A 27428-nucleotide genomic window follows, 5' to 3' on the forward strand; every position below is an offset into this window, starting at 1 on the left:
TTAACTATTGGTCTTTATCATATTAGAAATTAAAACTGAGACAATTTTTCTCTTAAAATATTTATTAATTAATTTAAAAATGATAATAAACTCACTACATCTTAATATAAATAACATTTTTGTGAAAATAACTATTTTCTGGCCAGGTAATCCCAGCACTTTGGGAGGCCGAGGCGGGTGGATCACAAGATCAGGAGTTCGAGACCAGCCTGGCCAATATGGTGAAACTCCGTCTGTCTCTACTAAAAACACAAAAATTAGCTGGGCATGGTGGCGCGTGCTGGTAGTCCCAGCTACTTGAGAGGCTGAGGCAGAAGAATCACCTGAACCTGGCAGGCAGAGGTTGCGGTGAGCCGAGATTGTGCCACTATACTCTAGCCTGGGCAACAGAGTGAGAGTCCATCTCAAAAAAAAAAAAAAAAAAAAGAGAAAAAGAAAATAACTATTTTCCAAAACAAAAAAATAAGAACGGTGACTTTTTTTTGCATTTTTGCTTTAATATCTGGCTTAATCAAAGAGAATGAAATTTTCCTATTTACTCCTACGTTCAAACCATTGCAATATTACACATAAAGTAGCCTCTGATAACTCTCCTGTATACTTGTTTTATTTTTTATTTTTTTAAATCTCTTTCCCCAGAAGGAAACAATCTCCTGTATATTTGTGAGAGAATGAGAGTGGAAAAAAGTCTTAATATCATTCTAAAAATAATTCTGACCTCTCAGATACTCTGATGCAATCTCGGGGATCCCTGGAGTAGGGGAGGTCCCTCGACCACACTTTGAGAAGCACTATATCTGAAGAACTTTGGAAATCCCTTCCAATTAGACGTTAATAGTGCTATACCTAAATTTATAATACGATTTTTTTTTTTTTTTTTTGAGACAGGGTCTCACTCTTGCCCAGGCTGGACTTCAGTGACCCTATCTTGGCTCACTATAATCTCCACCTCCCGGGTTCAAACGATCCTCCCACCTCAGCCTCCCAAGTAGCTGGGATTTATTTTGTAATATTAAAGTAACTTATACAATTGCCTTAGATTCTCCATTTGCTAATTTATTCAACAAATATTTACTGAGCAACCAACATATGCCAGTCACTTTTCTAAGTGATGGAGATGTAGCAATGAAAACAATAGTTATGATACCTGGCCTAAGAGTGCTGATATTCTAGTGGAGAGACAACAATATTCAAGTTTTTAAAAATTACATGTATATGTGTACACACACTTTTTTTTTCAGTAGTAATGAGTACTATGCAGCATAAGGGGATAAAGAGTACTGGTGGGGCAGGCCAGGGATGTGACTATTTTTAAATAAAGTGTTCAAAGAAAGCCTCTTTGAGGAGGTATCATTTGCTCAGGGACCAGATTGAAGAAAGCAAACCAGTAAGGGGCATAGAACTGTTGGAGTAAAATGTAAGCCTCTGGTTCTTTGGCCACTTTGACTAATTTAGTGGAGAGGCCATGGGTCAGGGTGGACCATGAACAAAGGGAACCAGTTCACAAGAGGGGCAGAGAGCTGTAAGAGCCTAAGAAGAAAGAGGCAGGAAGTCAGCAGAAGGCAATGTCTTTAAGACTGTCATAGGGCAGTAGCGGTACATAGAGGGTTTCAGAGAATCTTTTTTTAATTAAAAAAAAATTTTTTTTTTTTTTAAATTTGAGATGGAGTCTCACTCTGTTGCCCAGGCTGGACTGCAGTGGCGCCATCTTGGCTCAGTGCAACATCCGCCTCCTGGGTTCAAGCGATTCTCCTGCCTCAGCCTCCTGAGTAGCTGGGATTACAGGTGCCAGCCACCATGCCTGGCTAATTTTTGTATTTTTAGTAGAGATGGGGTTTCACCATGTTGGCCAGGCTGGTCTGGAACTCCTGACCTCTGGTGATTCAACCACTTCGGCCTCCCAAAGTGCTGGGATTAAAGGCATGAGCCACCGTGCCTGGCGGGGCTTCAGAAAATCTTCATGAAGACAGCAAGGGTCTTCTAACTCCACATTGCATAGAGTGTAATTTTCATTTTACTTCTAAGGTACTGTTTCATCTGTCTTCCCCACAGCTCATTAAGAACACTCAGACTTATACCTTCACCATCAGCCAAAGTGTGCTGGTCACCAACTTGAAACCAGCAACCATCAAGGTCTATGACTACTACCTACCAGGTGAGGGGCTGGGCTGAAATGAGAGCTGAGATCTTACCTGCATCTCCCAACTTACTTCTGCCTCATTCTTCATGGCTTCTCTCTTAATTTTACAAATACTCCTTCCCAAGCCAAGTAGCACATAATTAAATTATCTAATCTCCTAAAATATTTTAATTCAGTTGTGTGCCGTTTTTAAGTTGCGTACACTAGAGACATTTTATGTGATCAGAGAACAATGTGAACCATTGTTCTCAAAGGGCTATTTCTATTATTTTTGGTATGATTAATAGTTTGTCATAATGTACAAATATTAGTGATTGAAACTTGTAATTCTGAATATGCTTATAACCTGTAGAGATTCTCTGGAAGGGACTCAAGCAGTAGCTTTTCTGAAGCATTTTCCCTCTGAATATAGGAGGCCCTCAAAGTAATAGTATGTCTTATTTCATTTTACAGATGAACAGGCAACAATTCAGTATTCTGATCCCTGTGAATGAGGTAAGTCCAGCGGAGAAATGGGTGGAGTTATGGGTTAGGGTGGCAGAAGTTAAGAGAGACCGCTTTCGAGTTACTGTTATTGTCTTTTGAGATAGAGTCTCACTGTGTTGCCCAGGCTGGAGGGCAGTGGCGGAGGTTGAGTGGCTCACTTCCCAGGTTCAAGTGATTCTCCTGCCTCAGCCTCCCGAGTTGCTGGGATTATAGGTGCCCACCATGACACCTGGCTAATTTTTGTATTTTTAGTAGAGACAGGGTTTCACCATGTTGATCAGGCTGGTCTCGAACTCCTGACTTCAGGTGATCTGCCTGCCTCGGCCTCCCAAAGTGCTGGGATTACAGGCGTGAGCCACCACACTCAGCCCTGTTATTGTCTTTTGGAAGCTTATTTTTGATAGAAAGTGAGCTTTCCCTTTTTGTCTTAAACTTTTTTTTTTTTTTTGAAACAGGATCTGGCTCTGTCGCCCAGGCTGGAGTGCAGTGGCATGATCTCAGCTCACTGCAGCCTCTGCCTCCCAAGTTCAAGCGATTCTTGTGCCTCAGCCTCTTGAGTAGCTGGAATTACAGGCACATGCCATCACGCCCAGCTAATTTTTTTGTATTTTTAATAGAGATGTGGTTTCGCCATGTTGGCCAGGTTGGTCTCCAACTCCTGGCCTCAGGTGATCTGCCTACTTCAGCCTCCCAAAGTGCTGGGATTACAGGTGTGAGCCACTGTGCCCAGCCTGTCCTAAACTCTTGAAAATAGTTTACAGAAGAAAAAGCTAATCTTGGTATTAAACAATACTTTTTTCTATCAGATTGAAAATAGATTGATTTTTCCTAATATTTTTACATAATACATCTTTGTTATATGAAAATACTAAGATGAAAGTAAAGGTTACCTGATTCTACACCTGTGAGATAACACTATTAATAATCCAGTTGTGCATTTGTGAGATTTTTTTGTATATAGAGAGAGGTCAACTATCCTCTATGTATATAATGAGCTTCTGAGTATCACAGTGTCTTCTATTTTTTGTTTGATTGTTCACTTTTCAGGATAGAAGCTGGAAACTCAATTAGTCCTCTATGACATTACTGGAGGGTGGAACAGTCTTCTGTCGCTTGAAGCAGAACTCATTCAATCAAATAATTTAATTTCTCTGACTAGTATATGGGTAACAGATGAATATGTCTGAACCTCAGCTATAATACTTTCTACTACCTTTGCAAGGAGATGGGATAGGAACAGTCACTCAGAGGAGGCGTTGCATGCACAGGGTCATAGGGGGAAGAAACGTGGTTTAGCTGTTTTGTTTAGCCATTTAGGGGGCTCTCCAGAGAGGAGACGGTGGTAGAGGGTGAACTAGAGAAGATAAGAATGTCTTCCTAGGCCGGACACGGTGGCTCATGCCTGTAATCCCAGCACTTTGGGAGTGCGAGGTGGGCGGATCACTTGAGGTCAGGAGTCCAAGACCAGCCTGGCCAACGTGGTAAAACCTGTCTCTACTAACAATACAAAAATTAGCCAGGTGTGGTGGCACGGGCCTGTAATCCCAGCCCCTTGGGAGGCCGAGGCAGGAGAATCGCCTCAACACTGGAGGTGGAGGTTGCAGTGAGCTGAGATTGCGCCACTGCACTCCAGCCTGGACAACAAGGCGAGACCCTGTCTCAAAAAATAATAATAATAATAAATAATAATAATAATGATATAATAATGTTTTTCTAGAGTTTAAATCTAAGGGAAAATGTGATTTAGGGCTTTGGGAATTGGCTAAAAAAATAAAAATGGAAAAGAAAATCGGTGCATTTAGTTCTATACATATGTCTTTGGAAACCAAAAGTTCTTTTAAAGATGATGATCATCCTTTCCCCCAAAACTCACAATTTGGTTTCTTCCTTAAACCTTTTAACCCAGACTTCTCAAAGAACGATCTTAAAGATGTGAGGACTTAAAATAGAGAATTTTAATTATGGGGCTACGCTCAACCAGCCCACTACTGCAGGGCAAACAGTGATTGATTACAAGAAAAGTGGCTGGCCAGAATGCCCTCTCCATCTCTCTCGGTTTCTCTTCTGCATGATTCTCCCAGCCTTTCCCCACATGGGCTATCTATCACTGTGCAGGCACTTCCTCAGAGCAATGCTTTTGTTTTGGAAACAGGTTTGGAGGCAAAGGGATAAGGGAAGTAAGATGAATGATATTTAACAGAAAAGATTCTCTAGGCAATTACACCCTTTTATCCTGGGTATCCACTGGATCCATTATGCTCCCCTTGATTGTAAATTCTGACTGAAAAGTCAGGGAAAATAAGTACATTCTACAAAAACAAAAAATGACAGGTGGGACCTACTTAAACTAAAGAGCTTCTGCACAGCAAAAGAAACTATCAACAGAGTAAACAGACAGCCTAAAGAATAGGAGAAAATATTAACAAACTGTGCCTCCAACAAAGAACTAACATCCAGAATCTATAAGGAACTTAAACAAATCAACAAGAAAAAAACAAATAATCCCATTAAAACATGGGCAAAAGGACATGAGCAGACACTTCTCAAAAGAAGAGAACCAGTGGCCAATAAACATATGAAAAAATGCTCAACATCACTAATCATTAGAGAAATGCAAAATCAAAACCACAATGAGATACCATCCACACTAGTTAGAATGGCTATTATTAAAGTCAGAAAATAATAGATGTTGGTGAGGTAGCAGAGAAAAGGGAACGCTAACACACTGTTGGTGGGAATGTAAATTAGTTCAGCCACTGTGGAAAGCAGTTTGGAGTTTTCTCAAAGAATTAAAAAGAATTACCATTCAACCCAGCAATCTCACTACTGGGTATATACACAAAGGGAAATAAATCTTTCTACCAGAAGGACACAGGCACCTGTACGTTTTTTGCAGCACTATTCACAATAGCAAAGACATGGAATCAGCCTAGATGTTCATCAATGGTACATTGGATAAAGAAAACACGGTACATATACACCATGGAATACTATGTAGCCATAAAAAAGAATGCAATCGGCCCAGTGCAGTGGCTCATACCTGTAAACCCAGCCCTTTGGGAGGCCGAGGTGGGTGGATCACCTGAGGTCAGGAGTTCGAGACCAACCTGGCCAACATAGCAAAACCCCATCTCTACTAAAAATACAAAAACCTAGCAGGGCGTGGTAGCAGGTGCCTATAATCCCAGCTACTCGGGAGGCTGAGGCCGGGGAATTGCTTGAACCCGGGAGGTGGAGGTTGCAGTGAGCCGAGATACTGCCGTCACACTTCAGCCTGGGCGACAAGAGCAAAACTCCGTATCTAAATAAATAAATAAATAGAATGTAATCATGTCCTTTGCAGCAGGATGGATGCAGCTGGAGGCCATTATCCTAAGTGAATTAATGCAGAAACAGAAAACCAAATACTGCATGTTCTAACTTTTAAGTGGGAGCTAAACATGTTGTACACATAGACACAAAGACAGGAACAATAAACACTGGAGATTCCAAAAGGGAGGAGGGAGGAAAGAGGGCAAGAGTTGAAACCTACTTTCAGGTACTATGTTCACTATTTGGGCAATGGGATCACTAACTCAAACCACAGCATCACGCAATATACCCATGTAACAAAACCTGCATATTTACCCCCTGAATCTAAACCTGCATATGGACCTCCTGAATTTAAAATTAAAAAGGCCAGGCACAGTGGCTCACTCCTGTAATCCCAGCACTTTGATAGTCCAAGGTGGGTGGATCGCTTGAGCTCTGAGTTTGAGATCAACCTAGGCAACATGGCAAAACTCCATCTCTACCAAAAACACAAAAATTAGCCAGGCATGGTGGTGTGTTCCTGTAGTCCCAGCTACTCCGGAGGCTAAGGTGGGAGAATCACTTCAACCCGGGAGGAGGAGTTTGCAGTGAGCCGAGTTTGCACCACTGCACTCCAACCTGGGTGACAGAGTGAGACTTTGTCTCAAAAAAATAAAATAAAAATAAAATAAATAAAAGTGTATACTGAAGAGAATATTCCCCCAAGCCCAGGGTCACAGTTGCATTAATTGTTCTGTCCCTTTCTCCTCTATCCTTGTTTCTGTCCTGGTCCTTCTAGGAGTTCCTATAGTGAGGGCAGATGGGGGAAGATATGCAAAGGAGGTCATTCCCAGGCTTGCCTCTTGGGTATCAAAGGAAGAGAACAGAGGGAACTCTAAAGAAAAGAAGGTAGTTGTCAGGTGCAGTGGCTCACACCTGTAATCCCAGCAGTTTTGGAGGCTTAGGCAGGCGGATCACTAGAGATTGGGCATTCAAGATCAGCCTGGCTAACATGGTGAAACCCTGTCTCTACTAAATATACAAAATTAGCTGGGCATGGTGGCACGTGCCTGTAATCCCAGCTACTCGGGAGGCTGAGGCAGGAGAATCGCTTGAACCTGGGAGGCGGAGGTTGCAGTGAGCTGGGATTGCGCCACTGCACTCCAGCCTGGGCGACAGAGTGAGACTTGGTCTCCAAAAAAAAAAAAAAAAAAGAAGCTAGTCATGGTCATGAAAGCCCCTTCCACTCACTAAAAGCTCCACCCCATGTACATTTTGGGTCTGCAGCACTTACCAGAGCATCCCCTCTTTTGGAACCAAAGGAAATGGTGATCCTCAAGACTTAAGAAGTTATGTGGGCAGAATACATCTTAAATGATTAGGAAAACTCTTTATTCTTGCATCTTTGGGATTTCAGATAGGATAAAAAGAATATTCTTATGCTTAAATTATCAACTATCCTGAATAAAAGGATGTTAATGAGAACATGTACATTGTCCACCTCATTGAAATATAAACATTTGTGCATATTTGAGAAGGTGACTGTGAGGATTAGGTGGCATTTAGCATTCAAGTGACACTTGGTATTACAGTACTTATAGTAAATACTGATACATACATTTATTATATGTCAGGTAGTGTACCAGGCCTGGGAATACAAAGATAAATAAAATGAAGTTTCTCTCTTCAAGAAGCTCACAGACTAGTAGAGGGAGGAAGGAAACAAACAAATTAACAGTTATAATACAGTGTGACAAAAAAATGATAGAAGAAAGCACAAAAAGCTATGGGAGGCCAGGTGTGGTGGCTTATGCCTGTAATCCCAGCACTTTGGGAGGCCGAGGCAGGCAGATCACCTGAGATCAGGAGTTCGAGACCAGCCTGGCCAACATGGTGAAACCTCGTCTGTAGTAAAAATACAAAAAATTAGTCGAGTGTGGTGGCAGGCGCCTATAATCCCAGCTACTCGGGAGGCTGAGGCATGAGAATTGCTTGAATATGGGAGGTGGAGGTTGCAGTGAGCAGAGATTGCACCACTGCACTCCAGGAGCCTGGGCAACAGAGCAAGACTCTGTCTAAAAAAAAAAGAGGTGGGGAGAAAGCACAGTATTTCACCCAAGTAATTCAGTATACTCATGGATTGTGTGTGTGTATGTGTGGGGCGGGGTGGGGGAGCGGGTAGTGTCTCCTCAAAGTTAGACTGGGAAACAGAGATTGGAAAATGACTTGCTTTTCAGAAAGATCATTCTAGCAGTAATGTGAAGAATGGGGTGGAGAAGAAGAAAGCTGAAGTCCTTGAAACCATTTAGGAGACTGCTACAGTTATCCAGGTAAAAGCTGGTGAACAGGGAGTGGGAGGGGGAGGAGGGGACAACAGCTACTCAGCTTAGGAGATAGAATCAGGAAGACTTACTGACATCAAAGACAAAATGTACCAGACAATTACAGAGGTGGTTTTATTCGGGCCATTGCAATCAGGAACATGTTCATTAATTAATAACATCTCAGAGAAAAGGAAGGGGACCTGAGGTTTCATAGAGGCGGCGAACAAAAGAGTCATACATGAGTCTTATGGGAGCCATAAGGAAGGATGGAGATGAGGCCTTTTATGGAATATGTGTGAGCAGGGTGATTCTTTGCAGTTAGCTTTTTTGTTGGAACACAAAAGGTTGGAGGGTTTTGGAAAACAAAACGATGGGTAAATTTCTTAACTGACCTGTTTTACAGAAGCACAGGGCTCAGGTTGCTCACCAGTGTCAGAGACTAAGTGAATGAAAGGAGAGTAAGGGAAGAGGCTGGGAAGACTACCAGAATTCTAGACTGTGGATTACATACAGGAGAAAAACCTTGTCCTCTACCTGTTAGGTTTAGTATACGGGGCCTGCAAATGAAACCGAGAAAAGACGGATGAATGGGAAAGGTTTATTTCACAAGCATGTGAGAACTTCACAGGGAAGAAGTGAAAACAAGAGAAGCAATTCGGAATGGGGCTTATATGCCATTTTAACAAAGGACAAGTTGTGGAAACATAACAAGACAAAGGAAGTGAGATTTGGGCATCTAGGGGCAGTAAATAATGGGAAGGTAAATATATGGGAGGCACTAATGGAAGATAATGGCTATTTTAGTAAGATTTGTTTATGCAGATTCAAGTTGGTGCTGACTTCCTGTCTCTTGTGATATAAGTTATTCTCCTTCTCCTGATATGGGAGAGGGGAAGAGAGACACTTTCCTTCATAAGGGGAAATTTATACCCTGCTTTTAAGTGTTTCTTAATTGCCTTCCAGCTCAAAATCATACTTATGCCAAAGTGGCACAATTTGGTTGGCATATTTTGATCCCTTTTAACTGGGTGGATGGTGCCATCCATGCAGGTAGAGATATGGAAAGACAGAAAATAGTGTGTTCAGTTTACTATATTAAGTTTGAGAGGCTGGGTGCGGTGGCTCACACCTGTAATCCCAGCACTTTGGGAGGCCGAGGCAGGTGGATCATGAGGTCAGGAGATCGAGACCATCCTGGCTAACATGGTGAAGCCCGTCTCTACTAAAAATATTAAAAATTAGCTGGGCGTGGTGGCAGGTGCCTGTAGTTCCAGTTACTAGGAGGCTGAGGCAGGAGAATGGCGTGAACCCAGGAGGTGGAGCTTGCAGTAAGCCAAGATCACACCACTGCACTCCAGCCTGGGTGACAGAGCGAGACTCCATCTCAAAAAAAAAAAAAAAAAAAAAAAGAGTTGGAGAATGTGTAAGGCCTGATGGTGAAGATGTTGAGATAGTGGGATATAAAGGATCATGTCAACCACTAAAGAAAGAAATCTGAAGATAAAGACTGGCAGTTAGCAGCAAATAGGTAGTGAGAAGCCAAGGGTGTAGAGGACTAGCTAGGGAACAGGAAATGAGAAGAGGAGAGAAGGAAAGGGAGTGCCAACATTTCAACAGCAAAGGAAGAGAAGGGACTTCAGAACCCAGGATCTCACCAATATTTCTTCCCATAACAATGGCCTCTTGAAGGCTTTCCCTTCTCCTACCTCCCCCTTGAATCCCCCTCTTCATCAAGGATTTGGTAGGAAGTGGAAAGGAACCAGTATCAGAAAAGAATCCTACGCTTTTTTTCTTTCTAAGAATCCTACTTTAATAAGAAAAATACGTCACATTTGGAGCACAGAGAACTTTCTATCCTTCTTCCTGTAGCCCTGTTGAAATATTTATCATACCTCATCCAGAGTGTTGCAAAAACCTGGATGATGCTCCTTCTGTGTCAGAACATTCCTCCACCCCTATGTCTATTATTTTATTTTACATATTCTCCATACACATGGCTGCCTCCATTCAACTAACCCTTATAATTGTGTGTCAGGTGATGTACTGCTAGCTCTTTAAAATCTGGGCCAGGTGCAGTGGCTTCCTCCTGTAGTCCCAGCACTTTGGGAGGCTGAGGAAGGAGGTTCGCTTGAGCCCAGGAGTTTAAGACCAGCCTGGACAACATAGCAAGACCCCATCTCATTCTTTTTAAAAAATAAAATCCTAATCTGATTATGACATTCATTTGCTTAAAACCCTTCAGGGGCTCTTAGGGGTAAAGTTCTATTCCTCTTCATGGCCTACCAGACTTTCATGACTGTTTTCTTCCTGCCCCCCTCCCCACCAGCTCCATCTTCAGTCTTTGACCCTCACATTTCAGGAACACGGAACATTTGTTTCCCAATTTCCACTAAAATCTCCGATAACTTTGAAAGATGCTTTCTATCATGCTTGAAAAGCTTTTCTCTCTTCTGCTTGGAGGACTTCCACTAGTCCTTCAAGGAATGGCCCTCCAAGGTGTGTTTCCTACTCTGGCAAGGCTTCCTTAAGAGCTCTCTGCTTCTGGAAGCACCTGTGATTCCAGCGGAGGATTTACCAAGCTGGGTTCCTGTTTTCCGTTGACCCTCCCATCTCCCCCATCAAAATGTAAGATCTCTGGAAGCTTGGACCCTGTGCTGGGTGCTTCCAGCTCCCCCCCACCACACCCCATTATCTATTCTCTTTATCACTGACAAAAAGTACAATTTTATTTGGAGCAGCAACGTGCCCAACTAAAATCGTCACCTTCTCAGAATCGCTTGCAGTTAGGTTTGGCCATGTGGCAGAATTGCAGCCTACAAAAAGTAACCGGAAGTCCCTGGAAGTATTTCCTCCTTCTTCTCTCTCTCTCTCTTTTTTTTTTTTTGAGACAGAGTTTCACTCTTGTTGCCCAGGCTGAAGTGCAATGGCACGATCTCGGCTCACTGCAACCTCCACCTCCCAGGTTCAAGCGATTCTCCTGCCTCAGCCTCCCAAGTAGCTGGGATTACAGGTGCCCACCACCACGCCTGGCTAATTTTTGTATTTGTACTAGAGATGGTGTTTCACCACGTTGGCCAGGCTGGTCTCAAACTCCTCACCTCAGGTGATCCGCCCACCTCAGCCTCCCAAAGTGCTGAGATTATAGGTTGAGCCACCACACCTGGCCTGTTTTTTATTTTTATTTTTAATTTTTGAGACAGAGTCTCATTCTGTCACCCAGGCTGGAGTGCAGTGGCACGATCTCGGCTCACTGCAACCTCTGCCTCCCAGATTCAAGCGATTCTCCCGCCTCAGCCTCCCAAGTAGCGGGGACTACAGGTGTGCACCACTATGCCTGGCTAATTTTTGTATTTTTAGTAGAGACTGGGTTTCGCCATGTTAATCAGGCTGGTCTTGAACTCCTTGCCTCAAGTTATCTGCCCGCCTTGGCCTCCCAAAGTGCTGGGATTACAGGCGTGACCCACTGCGCCTGGCCCTGTTTTTTAAATTCTAGCCATCTTAGTGTGTGTGAAGTGGTATCTCATTGCGGTTGGATATCCTCTGATGAAAAAGGGTCTGTTCAAGGCTTTTGTTTATGATTCTGGATTGACTTTCTTTTGAAATTCTTTTTTTTATTTTTTGGTTTGTTTTTTTCTTTTTTTTAAACCATTTTCTTTTTTTTTAACTTTTATTTGAGGTTTGGGGCTACCTGTGCAGGTTTGTTACGTAGGTAAACACGTGTCACTGGGGTTGGTTGTACAGATTATTTCATCACCTAGGTATTAGGCCCAGTACCCAATAGTTATCTTTTCTGCTCCTTTCCCTCCTCCTACCATCCTCCGTCGAGTAGACTCCAGTGTCTGTTGTTCCCTTCTTTGTGTTCATAAGTTCTTACCATTTAGCTCCCACTTATAAGTGAGAATGTGTGGCAGTTGATTTTCTTTTTCTTTTTTTTTTTTTTTTTTGTGACGAAGTCTCACTCTTGCCCAAGCTGGAGTGTAGTAGCGCGATCCTGGCTCACCACAACCTCCACTTCTTGGGTTCAAGTGATTCTCCTGTCTCAGCCTCCCGAGTAGCTGGGACTACAGGCATGCACCACCGTTCCCATGCACCACCATGCCTGGCTAATTTTTGTATTTTTAGTAGAGACGAGGTTTCGCTATGTTGGCCAGGCTGGTGGGATTTGGTTTTCTGTTTCTGCATTAGTTTGCTGAGTATAATGGCCTCCAGCTTCATCCATGTTCCCGTGAAAGACATAGTCTCATTCCTTTTTATGGCTGCATAGTATTCCATGGTTTATATGTACCACATTTTCTTTATCCAATCTGTCATTGATGGACATTTAGGTTGATTCCAAATCTTTGCTATTGTGAATAGTGCTGCAGTGAACATTTGCATGCATGTGTCTTTATGGTAGAATGATTTATATTCCTCTGGGTATACATCTAGTAATGGGATTGCTGGGTTGTGAAATTCTTTATATATCTAGATCAGAGGACTTTGTGAGATTTTCAGACTTGCAAAAAGTTCAGAATAAACTTCAGTACCGCAAATATCTTCTTCAGTCTATGGGTTGCCTTCTCACTCTTTCAATAATGTCTTTTGGTGAACAAAAGTTCTTAATTTTAATATAGTTCAAGTGAGTGATTTTATTATTCTATTTAAGAATCTTGCCTGGGTGTGGTGGCTCACATCTGTATTCCTAGCACTTTGGGAGGTTGTACTTGAGGCCAGGAGTGTGAAGGCAGCTGTCTCTACAAAATCAAAATCAAAATAAAGAGAAAGAAATCTTTACTTCAGGGTCAAAAAATGCTTTCCTTATGTTTTCAAACAAAAGCTTTTTTTTTTTTTTTTTTAAGAAAACAGGGTCTCACTCTCTCACTCTGTCACCCAGGTTGGAGTGCAGTGGTGCAATCTCAGCTCATTGCAACTTCTGCCTCCGGGCTCAAGCAATCCTCCCACCTCAGGAGGCACATGCCACCACACCCTGCTAATTTTTCGTATTGTTTTGATAGAGTTGGGGTTTCAGCATGTTGCCCAGACTGGTCTCTAACTCCTGAGCTCAAGCAATCTGCCTGCCTCGGCCTCCCAAAGTGTTGACATTACAGGCATGAGCCACTGCACCCAGCTAAAAGCTGTTTTTGTTTTAATTTTATCTGAAATTGCTTTTTGCACATGGTATGAGCTAGGTCAAGAGACTTTGTTTTCCTATGTGGATATTTTATATGGCTCAGATCATCTATTGAAAGACCATCCTTTTCCCACTACATTACAGCATGTTGCTTTTATCATAAATAAGGTAGCCATACATGGGAGAGTTTATTCCTGGATTCTGTTTTGTCTCCTTGTTTACTTCGCCTATCCTTGCAACAATATCTCTCACACACACCCACACACACACACCCCCACACACACTACAGTTTTATTATAGTTCTTGATTTTGGGTAGTATAATCCTCTAGGTTTTGTGATTCTTCTTCAAGATAGCCCTAGCTATTCTTGGCATTTTGAATTTCCATATAAATTTAAATCAGTTTGTTAATTTCCTCAAAAAACCTGCTGAGAATTTGGGAGGATTGCTTTGAAGCTATAGCGTTGAAGATGACTGACATCTTTATAATATTAAGTTTCCAATTTATGAACATGCTCTATCCTTTAAGTATTAAGTCCATCCTCAATTTCTCTCAGCAGTGTTTTGTAGTTTTCAGTGTAGTGGGTGTTGCACATCTTATATTAAATTCATTCCTAGGCAGTTGGTTCTTTTGATGTTATGTAAACAATTTCAGTAATAACATCTAATTTCCTATTTATTTTCTGTTTGGACCTTGAATCCAGCAACCTTGCTAAATTTGCTTATTGTCTTGGTTTTTTTCTTAGGTTCTTTTAAATTATCTCGGTACATAATTGTGTGGTCCATGAATAATGACAGCATAGTGGACTCTGTGGCACAGCACCTAGAACCACCCCCTTTCAAGACAGAAGCATTTATTCCTTCAGTTCCTGGGTGTGTTAACAGCTGACAGTTACCAGTTTTGCCCACTCTGGACTGTTGCCCATAGTAGCCTATTCCCTGTGATTATGCATTCGTAACTCCCTTCTTCCTCCTCTAAAGACATCGGTCACATTGGATTAGCCACCCTTATGGCCACATTCTACCTTGATTACCTCTTTAAAGGCCCTGTCTCCAAATACAGTCACATTGGGGGTTATGGCTCCAACATATACATTTGGAAGCCAGGTGTGGTGGCTCATGCCTGTAATCCCAGCACTTTGGGAGGCCAAGGCAGGAGGATTGCTTGAGCCCAGGAGCTAGAGATCAGCCTGGGCAACACAGGGAGACTCATCTCTACAAAAAAATATAAATAAATAAACAAAAAAATTTAACTGGGTGTGGTGGTGCATACCTGTAGTCTCAGAAACTTGGGGGCTAAAGTGGGAGGATCACTTAAGCCCAGGAGGTTGAGCCGAGATCATGCCACTGCAGCACTCAAGCTTGGGCAACAGAGCGAGACCCTGTCTCAAACAAAACAAAACAAAACAAAAAAACCCATATAAATTTTGGGAAACACATTTCAGCTCATAATAAAGTGGAAAAATTAAAAGAAATTAAATTTACAGTTTAAAGTTATCCTAGAATAGACATGAAGTAGCCCCCCTGAAATAAGAGTTAAGAAAGAATATTAACTGCTCCTCTGTAAGGTCTGTGAAGCATTAACCATATCTCTCCTCCACATATTTTGTAAGTTCTGTAAGCTCCTGTTTTTCTTGCTGTGCAGCTGCAAAGTCACAAGATAGATAAGCATGAGTCGCAAGACATGTTTTCCCAAGATGTAAGCTGAGTCCTAAGAATGTCACCTGATAATTAACTGCTTTGTTCTCGCTTTTGTAAACCAGCTTCCTGCATCATATAATTCCCACCTCAAAGTGCATAAAAGACGTTCATTTTCTTTGTTTGCTGCTCAGACTTTCAAGATGCATGTCCGCTGAGCTAGTGTACACTTAAAATATTCCCTCCTGAATTCCACTTAGTCTCTCCAGTCTCTGATTTCCCACTACAATAACACATCCCTGAAGAGATTTTGGTTTGACCAATCAAAAATAATAATTGTGTTTTCTGTGACACAAACATAAAGAAACATGGACTCAAACACTTTTTATTGCCTATCTCCTAAAATAATTTTTTAAAATAATTTTTAAAAAGCATACATTCTTTTGCATATTTTCAGTCAACATCTAATTTTTTTTTTTTTTTTTTTTAAAGACAGGGTCTCTGTCACCCATGCTGGAGTGCAATGGTGCAATCATGGCTCATTGTAGCCTCTACATCCCAGGCTCAAGCAATCCTCCTGCCTCAGCCTCCCAAGTACCTGAGACTACAGGTGTTTGCCACCATACCAGGCTAATTTTTGCATTTTTTGTAGAGACAGTGTTTCGCCGTGTTGCCCAGCTGGTCTCAAACTCCTGAGCTCAAGCAATCATCCCATGTCAGCCTCCCAAAGTGCTGGAATTACTGGCGTGAGCTACCATGCCTAACCTTCATTCATTTTTATCAGATAATTTTATTTAATATGTTTTTATGCTTAAAAGTTTTATTGATCATCTTATCAAAGTTTCTGCCATAAAAATATGTATATAACTTCAGATATCAAAACGTTTTTATTTTATAAGGCTCAAATATATTCAAGGCTTCTTGTGGATTGAGTTAACATCACAATTAGACATATTGGATCAAAATAGCACACATTTTTAAAATAATAAGTTAAAAAATATCACTTGTTTTGAGACAGAGTCTTGCTCTGTTGCCCAGGTTGGAGTGCAGTGGTATAATCTTGGCTCACTGCAACCTCTGCCTCCTGGGTTCAAGCAATTATCCTGCCTCAGCCTCTCTAGTAGTTGGGATTACAGGTACGTGCCACCACACCAAGTTAATTTTTGTATTTTTAGCAGAGAGGGGGTTTCACTACCTTGGCCAGGCTGGTCTCAAACTCCTGACCTCAAGTGATCCTCCCACCTTGCCTTCCAAAATGCTGGAATTATAGGCGTGAGCCAATGCACCTGGCCAAAAAATATTACACATAATAAAAAGTAAAAACTAGAAGCGCATTTTCTACTGACATGAATGTGGTTAGGATTTTTTTCAATTATCCAATAATATATTAGTGCATACATTCACAGATGATTATTACTTATTTCTTTTTTTCTTTTTTTGACACAGAGTCTCACTCTGTACCCCAGGCTGGAGTGCAGTGGCACAATCTCAGCTCACTGCAACCTCCACCTCCTGGATTCAAGTGATTCTCCTGCCTCAGCCTCCCAAGTAGCTGGGACTACAGGTGCCTGCCACCATGCCTGGCTAATTTTTGTATTTTTAATAGAGATGGGGTTTCACCATGTTGGCCAGGCTGGTCTCAAACTCCTGACCTCAAGTGATCTGCCTGCCAAAGTGCTGGTATTACAGGTGTGAGCCCCCATACCTGGCTCATAATTTGCTTATTTCTAGAATGAGATAAGAATCAAGATTAATTGTATTCCAATTTTTAATTTCTTTAGGTACATTATTTGAGAAATCTCACTCATATAAATAGGAATAGAAGGCATTTAGCTTTAGCAATGCCAGAGAATTTTGTGAACTCTTTCAAGTTATATACCAAAACCTTATAATAATCTTTCATCAAAAACTGATTTATCAGCACTCAACTTGATTAGATGCTCCTTTAATTTGGTTGAAAGAATTATAAATCTTGACTTCCAAAAAGATTTTTCATGAAAGTACTTTATCTACACAAAGTGACAATATTTCAAATTATCTTTGGTGGTCAAGAGGATGTGTGTGTGTGTGTGTGTGTGTGTGTGTGTGTGTGTGTGTGTGTGTGTTTACCCTAGAACAGCATACCATGGAAGGAATGAGAGTTGTAGTAACCTTTTGTAAAGTGAGCAGGGAGAGGGGAAAGAAGATGCTTTGACATGTACAGAACATTCTTGGTGAAGTGTCAAGATGGAGACTGCATGTGGAAGTCAAAATCTGGAAATTTCAGCCCTGTCCATATTGGAAAGGCTTCGTACACCCCAGAGATACATGTACTCCAGTTTGAAAATTGCTGATGTAGTGTGTATCTGGTGTCAATCAGCCTGTGTTCAAATAACAGCTCTACATCTTGCTAGCTGAATGACTTTGGGCAATTTATTTAGCCTAACTATACTTGTTTCCTCCTTGGTAAAATGGGAGTGATAATACCTCAAAGAGTGGTAGTGAAGATAAAATTATCTATGTAAAGTACTTAAAACTGATAGGGAGGAAGGGAGGGATTGCAAATTAGCACAAGAAAGCTTTGGGGGTGATATGTTCCATTATCTTGATTATGGTGATAGTTTCATGGTTGCATACATGTTAATATTCATCAAATTGTGCACTAAATATGTGCTGTTATTGTATGCCAATTTTACCTTAGGAATGCTGTATTAAACCTGGGCACAGTGGCTCACGCCTGTAATCCCAGCACTTCGGGAGGCTGATGCAGGCGGATCACTTTGAGGTCAGGAGTTCGAGACCAGCCTGGCCAACATGATGAAACCCCATCTCTACTAAAAATATAAAAATTAGCCTGGAGTGGTGGTGCACACCTGTAATCTCAGCTACTTGGGAGGCAGGAGATTTGCTTGAACCTGGGAGGTGGGGGTTGCAGTGAGCCGAGATCATGCCACTGCACTCCAGCCTGGGTAAAAAAGCGAGACTCTGTCTCAAAAAAAGAAAAAAAGAAGAATGCTGTTTTAAAATCTTTCATTTTTTATGTTTAAAAAATAGGGACAGGGTTTCACCATATTGCCCAGGCTTTTCTCAAACTCCTAGACTTAAGCTGTCCACTGGCCGCAGCCTTCCAAAATTCTGGGATTACAGGCTTGAGCCTCTGTGCCCGGCCTGTTTTAAAAACCTTAATTGGCATTTAATATGTATTCAATAAATATTAGCTATTATTGTGAAGAGAGATTCTGGACCTTTCTTGCCAGGAGGTAAAATTTCCACTCTCAATCTAGGCCCCTGCTGTTTCACTGGGACCTTTCTCTCCCCTCTACAGATTTCCCCTTCCCCAACCCCAGGAAAGGTGGAGGCGACACCTTCTGGTCAGAAAGGAGATTACACAATGGTGTCCCGCGTTTAAACTTTTTGTTTTGTTTTAAGCATTTATTTTCGAATAGACAATACATGCCCACGTAAAAATTCGAAGGTCCAAAAAGACATCTTCCACATTTCTTCTCTCAGTTCCCTCCTCAGATGTAACCTATACTATTACTTTTGCCAAATGTCAGCGCCCTGAAATACACCACCCGAAATCTCACAGATAGGCAAAGCTGAGTTGATTCATGTCATAGCAAGGAAGCACACCACCTTGCGGAACTTTAGTAGCATCTGGGAGGGGAGGGCAAAGGGAGGATATTTATGAGGTTCTAGGTTGGATTAAGGTGGGTCTTTCAGTGAAGGGCTCTGATTAAGTTTGGGTACGGATCATGATTTAGCAAGTTGAGGGCTTGAAAAAGTTTTCAAGCATGAATAATCATTTGATAACTCTGTACTGGAAAGCCAAGCAATTTAAAATACGTTGTCTGGATATTCCTGAAATGAACAATGACATTATTTAAAAGTTTTATTTTAAACAGTTTTTTAAATTAAAAAAAATAAAGGCATAAGTATGATACAAAGGACTTTGGGGACTTGGGGGGAAAGGGTGGGAAGGGAGAGAGGAATAAAAAACTACAAATAGGGTTCAGTGTATACTGCTCGGGTGATGGGTGCACCAAAATCTCACAAATCACCACTAAAGAACTTACTCATGTAACCAAATACCACCTGTGCCCCAATAACCTATGGAAATAAAAAGTTTTTTAAAAATTTTATTTTGTGAGTGCAGAGTAGGTATATGGGATACATGAGATATTTTGATACAGGCATGTGATGTGTAATAATCACATCAGGGTAAATGGGATAGCTATGACCTCAAGCATTTATCCTTTGTGTTACAAACAATACAATTAGGCCAGGCACAGTGGCTCACGCCTATAATCCCAGGACTTTTGGGAGGCTGAGGTGGGTGGATCACTTGAGGTCAGGAGTTGGAGACCAGCCTGGCCAACATGGCGAAACCCCATCTCTACTGAAAATACAAAAATTAGCCGGGCATGGTGGCGGGCGCCTGTAATTCCAGCTACTCAGGAGGCTGAGGCAGGAGAATTGCTTGAACTTGGGAGGCGGAGGTTGCAGTGAGCCAAGACTGAGCCACTGCACTCCAGCCTGGGTGACAGAGTGAGACTCTGTTTCAAGAAAAAATAATAATACAATTGTACTTTTAGTTATTTTAAAATGCACACTAGGCTGGGCGCGGTGGCTTACGCCTGTAATCCCAGCACTTTGGGAGGCCAAGGCGGGTGGATCACGAGGTCAGGAGATCGAGACCATCCTGGCTAACACGGTGAAACCCCGTCTCTACTAAAAATACAAAAAAATTAGCCGGGCGTGGTGGCAGGCGCCTGTAGTCCCAGCTACTCGGGAGGCTGAGGCAGGAGAATGGCGTGAACCCAGGAGGTGGAGCTTGCAGTGAGCCGAGATGGTGCCACTGCACTCCAGCCTGGGCGACAAGGCAAGACTCCGTCTCAAAAAAAAAAATAGCACACTAAATTATTATTGATTAGAGTCACCCTGTTGTGCTATCAAATACTACATTTTATTCATTCTATTTTTTTGTACCCATTAACCATTCCCATTACAGCTTTTATTTTTGGGGCAAGGGCTTCCTGAAATACTAGTCTTGTTGGTAAAGACAGTGGTATTAGCAAAGTCAAGCTAATGTAGACAGTAAAGTGTGTGGGTGTGGCTTGGCTAATTCTCAGTTTCTGGTATATCTTTTCAGAGATATTCTGTGCTTATTCAATTATACATGTATAAATTTCTTTTATTATTATTTTTATCTTTTTATTTTTTTTTTTTGAGACAGAGTCTTGCTCTGTCACCCAGGCTGGAGTGCAGTGGCATGATCTCGGCTCAATGCAACCACCGCCTCCCAGGTTCAAGTGATTCTCCTATCTCAGCCTCCCAGGTAGTTGGGATTATAGGCTCCTGCCACCAAGCCCGGCTAACTTTTTTGTATTTTTAGTAGAGACAGGGTTTCACCATGTTGGCTAGGCTGGTCTCAAACTCCTGACCTCAAGTGATCCTCCCCTCTTGGCTTCCCAAAGTGCTGGGATTACAGGTGTGAGCCACCGCGCCCAGCCTATACATGTATAAATTTAAGAAATGTGATATTTTCCCCTTTACCAGTTGTTGCAGAAATCCAGAAACTGAGTATGAGATATTCCTTAAATAATGGCGATCCAACAGCATTTGCTCTGTGGTGATATGTGATGTACTTTCCCAAAGTACATATATTTAAGTATTTTGTGTTGAATGGAATTACTGTTTGAGGTATTCTAGTGTTTTCCCTCTCAGCAATTTATCTAACAGATTATGGTTTTGGCGAAATCTGTGGGGCACATTTTCTTATTCCTGGTTTCCTCTTTTCCATCACAAAGCAGAGTACAGGGCTAAGTGGCAGGGGACAGAAATAATTATTCCATAAGCACTGAAATCTGAAGGCCAGCAGAGGGGCCTTCATTAAATGCGAATCTGTTGGGCACCCACTGAGTGGCAGACCCTGCGCTGGGAACAGGATGAATGTGACAACCACACTTCCTGCCCTTCCCAGGCTTGCAGCTTAGTGAGGGAGAGGCACACTTCCTGCCCTTCATTAGGGGGATGAATGTGACAAAGCACAGTCAGGTTTTGGGAACCTAACCTAATCTTTGGGCTGAATTAAGAATTCCCAGAAGAGACACTCAAGTTGCAAGCTGAAGAATAAGCAGGAATGAGACAGGTGAGGGGTGCGGTGTGGGAGGATTGTTCTAGTAAGGGGAGATGGCCTATGCCTTTTCTGGAACTGGGATTACTTTTCTCCGTGTTTCTGGTTTCTGTGTTCCGCCATTTGTTCTGTACATCTTGTGGTCTGCTTTCCAGATTTTTTTTTTTTTTTTTTTTTTTGAGATGGAGTCTCGCTCTGTCGCCCAGGCTGGAGTGCAGTGGCGCGATCTCGGCTCACTGCAAGCTCCGCCTCCCGGGTTCACGCCATTCTCCTGCCTCCGCCTCCCGAGTAGCTGGGACTACAGGCGCCTGCCACCACGCCCGGCTCATTTTTTGTATTTTTAGTAGAGACAGGGTTTCACCGTGGTCTCGATCTCCTGACCTCATGATCCGCCCGTCTCGGCCTCCCAAAGTGCTGGGATTACAAGCGTGAGCCACCGCGACCGGCTTCCCAGATATTTTGAATAGGAATATACACATAGACTTTCCAAGTGAGGAAGTCACCATCCTAAATACATAAGAATCCATCCTATGACTAAAGTCCCTCATCAGCAGGAGCCTCTCATGTTAGTGGTCCTAGGGAGAGAGGACCCTGTACCTTTTTTAGTTCTCAGGAGATGGAGTGAAGACTATTTTCTGCATTCTTGATAAAGTTCAAGAAATGCCCATCATTGGCAGAAAATAGAATCATAATTTCTTAGAACTGGAAATGTCTTTAGAAATCATGCAATCAGGTCTCTTCAACTGAAAAATGAGGAAAATAAGACCCAAAGTGCAGAAATCCTTTCTAAACATTTTAATTATTTTAAAATTATTATTATTTTATTTATTTATTTATTTTTTGAGATGGAGTTTCACTCTTGTTGCCCAGGCTGGAGTACAATGGTGTGATCTCAGCTCACTGCAACCTCCACCTCCCGGGTTCAAGAGATTCTCCTGCCTCAGCCTCCCGAGTAGCTGGGATTACAGGCACACACCACCACGCCCAGCTAATTTTTTTGTATTTTTAGTAGAGACAGGGTTTCACCATGTTGGCCAGGCTGGTCTCGAACTCTTGACCTCAGGTGATCCACCTGCCTAGACCTCCCAAAGTGCTGGGATTACAGGTGCGAGCCACCACGCTAGGCCTATTTTTTTTTTTTTTTTTTTTTTTTTGAGATGGAGTTCTGCATTTGTTGCCCAGGCTGTAGCACAGTGGCTCAATCTCAGCTCACTGAAACCTCCACCTCCCGGGTTCAAATGATTCTCCTGCCTCAGCCTCCTGAGTAGCTGGGATTACAGGCATGCGCCACCACTCCTGGCTAATTTTTGTATTTTTAGTAGAGATGGGGTTTCCCCATGTTGGCCAGGCTGGTCTCAAACTCCTGACCTCAGGTGATCTGCTTGCCTCTGCCTCCCAAAGTCTTGGGATTACAGGCATGAGCCAGTGTGGCCGGCCATATATATATATTTTTTTGAAGAGACAGGGACTCGCCCTGTCTTCAAGGCTGGAGTAGAAGGTGTGATCATGGCTAACTGTAGCCTCAAACTCCTGGCCTTAAGCGTTTCTTCTACCTCAGTTTCCCAAAGTATTAGCATTATAGGAGTGGATCACGTTGTGGGGCCCCACAGTACAGAATGTTTTATAATATCCAGGAGACCCGAGGGTTACAGAAACCGAACAGGTTGTAATCTTGCAGAAAATCAGATGTGCTGATCAAATGTCTCTCTCCTCATTAGCCTTCTGGGATGTGTGGGAGGTGGGGACGATTTGAAAGAAAGGATAAGGTAGCTGGGTGCAGCGGCTTACGCCTGTAAGGCCAGCATTTTGGGAGGCCAAGGTGGGCGGATTGCTTGAGCCCAGGAGTTTGAGACCATCCTGACCAACATGATGAAATGCTATCTCTACAAAAAAATATAAAAATTGCCTGTAAGCCCAGCTACTCAGGAGGCTGAGGCAGGAGAATCGCTTGAATCCAGGAGGCGGAGGTTGTGGTGAGCCGAGATTGCGCGATTGCACTCCAACCTGGGTGACAAGAGCAAAACTCCGTCTCAAAAACAAAAAACAAAAATTAACCAGGCATGGTGGTTCATGCCTATAGTCCCAGCTACTTGGGAGGCTAAGGTGGGAGAATCACCTGAATATGGAGAGGGTGAGGCTGTAGTGAGCCATGATGGAGCTACTACACTCCAGCCTGGGTGACAGAGCAAGACCCTGTCTCAAAAGAAAAAAAAAAAAAAGGATGAGATATCCTAGACTTTTTTTTTTTTTTTTTAACTGGAAAAGTGGTCACTTTACAAACAGAACAGTGGGTTCCATATTGCCTGTGTTAACAGATGTGTTATTGTCTATATTAACGTAAGTACAAAAAGACTTCCCAAGAGAGAAATGAGAGTATTAAATTGTTATTGCTGCTGTAACAGATTACCACAATCTTAGTAGCTTTAAGCAGCACACATTTATGACCTTACGGTTCTGGAGGTCGGAAGTTTGAAATAGGTTTCACGGGACAGCAGCCAGAGTGCTGGCACACCCATGCTGCCTCTGGAAGCTTAGAGAAGAATCCTGTTCCTGTCTTTTCTAGTTTTCAGAGCTGCACTCCTTGCTTTCCTTGGCTCATGGCCTCCTCTTTCCTCTTTGAAGGCCACAGCAACGCATCTATAAATTTCTCTGCTTCCATCAGCACATCACATTGTGTCTCTCGGATCTCCTGCCTCCCTCTTATAAGGACTCTGTGATTACACTGAGCCCATACAGACAATCCAGGATAATCTCCCACCCATCTCAAGATCCTTAATTTAATCATGTATGCAAAGTTTCTTCTGCCACATAAAGTAACATTAATGGGATTAGGATGTGGACATCTTGGGGACGATTATTCAGCCTACCGCAGTGGCATGGATTTTTTTTTCTTTGAGATAGAGTCTCACTCTGTTGCCTAGGCTGGAGTGCAGTGGCAAGATCTCGGCTCACTGCACACTCCACCTCCCAAGTTCAAGAGATTCTCCTGCCTCAGTCTCCCAAGTAGCTGGCATTACAGGTGCTCACCACCATGCCCGGCTAATTTTTGTGTTTTTGGTAGAGATGGGTTTCACCATGTTGGCCAGGCTGGTCTCAAATTCCTGACCTCAAATGATCCACCCACCTCAGTCTCCCTAAGTGCTGGGATTTCAGGCATGAGCCACAGCGCCTGGCCTGGCATGGATTTTTTTTTTTTTTTTTTTTGAGATGGAGTTTCGCTTTTGTTGCCCAGGCTGGGAGTGCAATGGCACGATCTCAGCTCACTGCAACCTTCTGCTCTCGGGTTCAACCAGTTCTCTTGCCTCAGCCTCCCGAGTAGCTGGGATTACAGGCATGCGCCACCACGGCCGGCTAATTTTTGTATTTTTAGTAGAGATGGGGTTTCACCAGGTTGGTCAGGCTGGTCTCGAACTCCTGACCTCGTGATCCACCCTCCTCAGCCTCCCAAAGTGCTGGGATTACAGGCGTGAGCCACCGTGCCCGGCCAGCATGAATAATTTTAAGGAAAATAATTCATAAACTCAACTTCCAAAGGCACTTTCCCAAAACTGCCCATGGGTGTGAAAAGAGTGAAGCAGTCAAGTTGTTTCTTCCTTTTCACCTCCTCTTTCACAATTGCCTCCTCAAGCTTTTCGAAAGAAAGACTTGCCTCCAGCTGGGCTCAAGCCTGTAATCCCAGCTCTTTGGGAGGCCAAGGCAGGGGATCATGAGTTTAGGAGTTTGAGACCAGCCTGGCCAGCATGGTGAAACCCTGTCTCTACTAAAAATAAAAAAATTGGCCGGGCAATGGTGGCACATTGTCTGTAATCCCAGCTACTCAGGAGGCTGAGGCAGGAGAATCTCTTGAACCTGGGAGGTGGAGTGTGCAGTGAGCCAAGATCTCACCACTGCACTCCAGCCTAGGTGACAGAGTGAGACTCAAAAAAAAAAAAATTCAGTGAAGTTACTATAACAAGAACTTTTCCCTTTCTATCTACCTTTTCTTTTCTTTCTTTTTCTTTTTTTGATACAAGGTCTTACTCTGTTGCTCGGGCTAGAGTGTGGGACACAATCACAGCTCACTGCAGCCTGCAACTCCTGGACTCAAGCTATCCTGCTGCCTTAGTCTCCCAAGTAGGGGGGACTACAGGTGCCCACCACTATGCCCGGCTAATTTCTGTATTTTTTTGTAGAGACAGGGTTTTGCCATGTTGGCCAGGCTAGTCTCGAACTCCTGGGCTCAAACAATCCACCTGCCTTGGCCTCCCAAATTGCTGGGATTACAGGCCGTGAGCCACTGCACCTACCCCAATCTATCTACTTATTCATATATGTCATTTATACCTATCAGACAAAAAAAGGGAATATAATTGATATGAACCCTAGCCCATTCTAGCAATAAATTCTAACTATTCAACCTTGCATATATGAACTAATTATAAGAAGAAAAGAAAAAAGACCAGTTGCGGTGGCTCACACCTGTAATCCCAGCACTTTGGGAGGCTGAGGTGGGTGGATCACAAGGTCAGGAGTTTGAGACCAGCCTGGTTAACATGGTGAAACTCCATCTCTACTAAAAGTACAAAAATTAGCTGGGCGTGGTGACACTTGTGGGTAATCCCAGCTACTTGGGAGGCTGAGGCAGGAGAACTGGTTGAACCCGGGAGGTGGAGGTTGCAGTGAGCCAAGATTGCACCACTGCACTCCAGCCTGGGCAACAGAGTGAGACTTTGTCTCAGAAAAAAAAGAACAAGAAAAAGAAAAAAAAGACTTCTACATGACATCCATTTAATTGAGCTTCATTTCCTTTTTTGTTTAATAATAATGTATCAAAATTTTCATCATTATTGTTTTCATCTAATTATGTACCATTAATAATTGTAATGATTACTGAGTCTGGAATGTGCTGTCAAGACACTTCGACCTTTAGGATGACAAGTGATTTCTTTTCTTTTTTTTTTTTGAGATGGAGTTTCATTCTTGTTGCCCAGGCTGGAGTGCAATGGCGCGATCCCAGCTCACTGCAACCTCTGCCTCCCAGGTTCAAGCAATTGTCCTGTCTCAGCCTCCCAAGTAGCTGGGATTACAGGCATGTGCCACCACGGCTGGCTAATTTTTGTATTTTTAGTAGAGATGGCCTTTCACCATGTTGGTCAGGATGGTCTTGAACTCCTGACCTCAAGTGATCTGCCCACCTCAGCCTCACAAGGTGCTGGGATTACAGGTGTGAATCACTGTGCCCGGCCGTGATTTCTTTTTTAAAAAACATATTTTATGGGGAGAACGCATCAAGCCCAGGCGGCGGTGGAAAGAGACAGGGTTTCACCATCTTGGCCAGGCTGGTCTCAAACTCCTGACCTCATGATCCACCCGTCTTGGCCTCCCAAAGTGCTGGGATTACAGGCATGAGCCCCTGTACCCAGCCAGAAAAGAGACATCTCTTATGTGGAAGTCGTGGTAGTTCTGCAGGCTGGAGGACACACCTAAACATGAAATTTCAATGCCTGGCACCAGGGCCAAATCCATATCCCCCCAACATCGGGTACCCTGGAGGTTCCAATCCTGCCCACCCACCACCTATCAACTTACCCTTTCCCCCAGGCCCCTGTCCTCCTCCCCCAGGAGCTCCCCAGGGCAATCCAGCTTTCCCCCCAGGTAGGCCCCCTCAGCCTGTGCCACAGCCAGGGTATCCAGGATGCCAACCCTCGGGTCCCTACCTTCTCCATACCCACCGCCTGCCCCTGGAATGCCTGCTGTGAATCCTTTGGCTCCTGGCATGGTTGGACCAGCAGTGGTAGTGGACAAGATGCAGAAGAAAATGAAGAAAGCTCATAAAAAGATGCATAAGCACCACAAGCATGGCAAGCATTCCTCCTCCTCTTCCTCCTCCTCTTCCATCAGTGATTCTGACTGAATACAGGCCCTGGACCCTTCCCTCAAGTCTCACTAGTTCTGCTCTCCCATCAAGCTTCAGATGCCATGTCGTACTGGGGGAAAGTGGCTCTTGTGCTCCCCACCCCTACCCCCACCTGAGCCTCACCCTGCTGTTCAGCCCTGAGCAGCTAGGGAAAATGGAAAGAGAATTGCTATGGCCTGGCCATCTTCTTGCTGCTTGGATAGATCATATAGCTAATGAGTTTAGCAAGGGAGTTATTTTTTGAAGGTGATGAACTAAATGTTGAAGACAAGTTTGAGATCTGCAAAATGTGATTTTTTACTTCTGCTTATAATACTTGTGATTGGGAAGGTTTGTGGAAATTTAATTATGATGTAAAACCTCTATCTTTTTTGTAATGTTGGCATACTTGGGGAATTTAGTGGCAAATACATTCCCCAGCAGGCCTTT

At 43.1% G+C, this 27428-nt stretch overlaps 1 protein-coding gene, 1 long non-coding RNA gene and 1 pseudogene across 7 annotated transcripts in view; 2 read left to right on the top strand and 1 right to left on the bottom strand.

Moving 5' to 3' along the window:
* A2ML1 (alpha-2-macroglobulin like 1) overlaps positions 1 to 15382 on the top strand; it is a 96437-nt gene extending 81055 nt beyond the window's left edge. For 5 of the 6 annotated variants that reach the window (XM_054526774.2, XM_054526778.2, XM_054526773.2 and 2 more), the window contains 3 exons: positions 2053 to 2155; positions 2594 to 2635; positions 3674 to 7134. In XM_054526774.2, coding sequence (XP_054382749.1) covers positions 2053 to 2155; positions 2594 to 2634 — 144 coding nt within the window. In that variant the 3' untranslated portion in view covers position 2635; positions 3674 to 7134. Of the gene's footprint in view, positions 1 to 2052; positions 2156 to 2593; positions 2636 to 3673; positions 7135 to 8154; positions 8248 to 14096 lie in introns of those variants that run through there. The other variant, XR_008511810.2, reaches the window with a different exon arrangement.
* Positions 1 to 27428, bottom strand: part of LOC129049046 (uncharacterized) — a 64598-nt gene that overhangs the window by 14749 nt on the left and 22421 nt on the right. The gene's annotated exons all lie outside the window — the stretch shown is intronic.
* On the top strand, positions 24983 to 27191 carry LOC129049045 (proline-rich protein 13-like; annotated as a pseudogene).

The sequence above is a fragment of the Pongo abelii genome, chromosome 10, assembly GCF_028885655.2.
Source record: "Pongo abelii isolate AG06213 chromosome 10, NHGRI_mPonAbe1-v2.0_pri, whole genome shotgun sequence".
NCBI lineage: Eukaryota > Metazoa > Chordata > Mammalia > Primates > Hominidae > Pongo > Pongo abelii.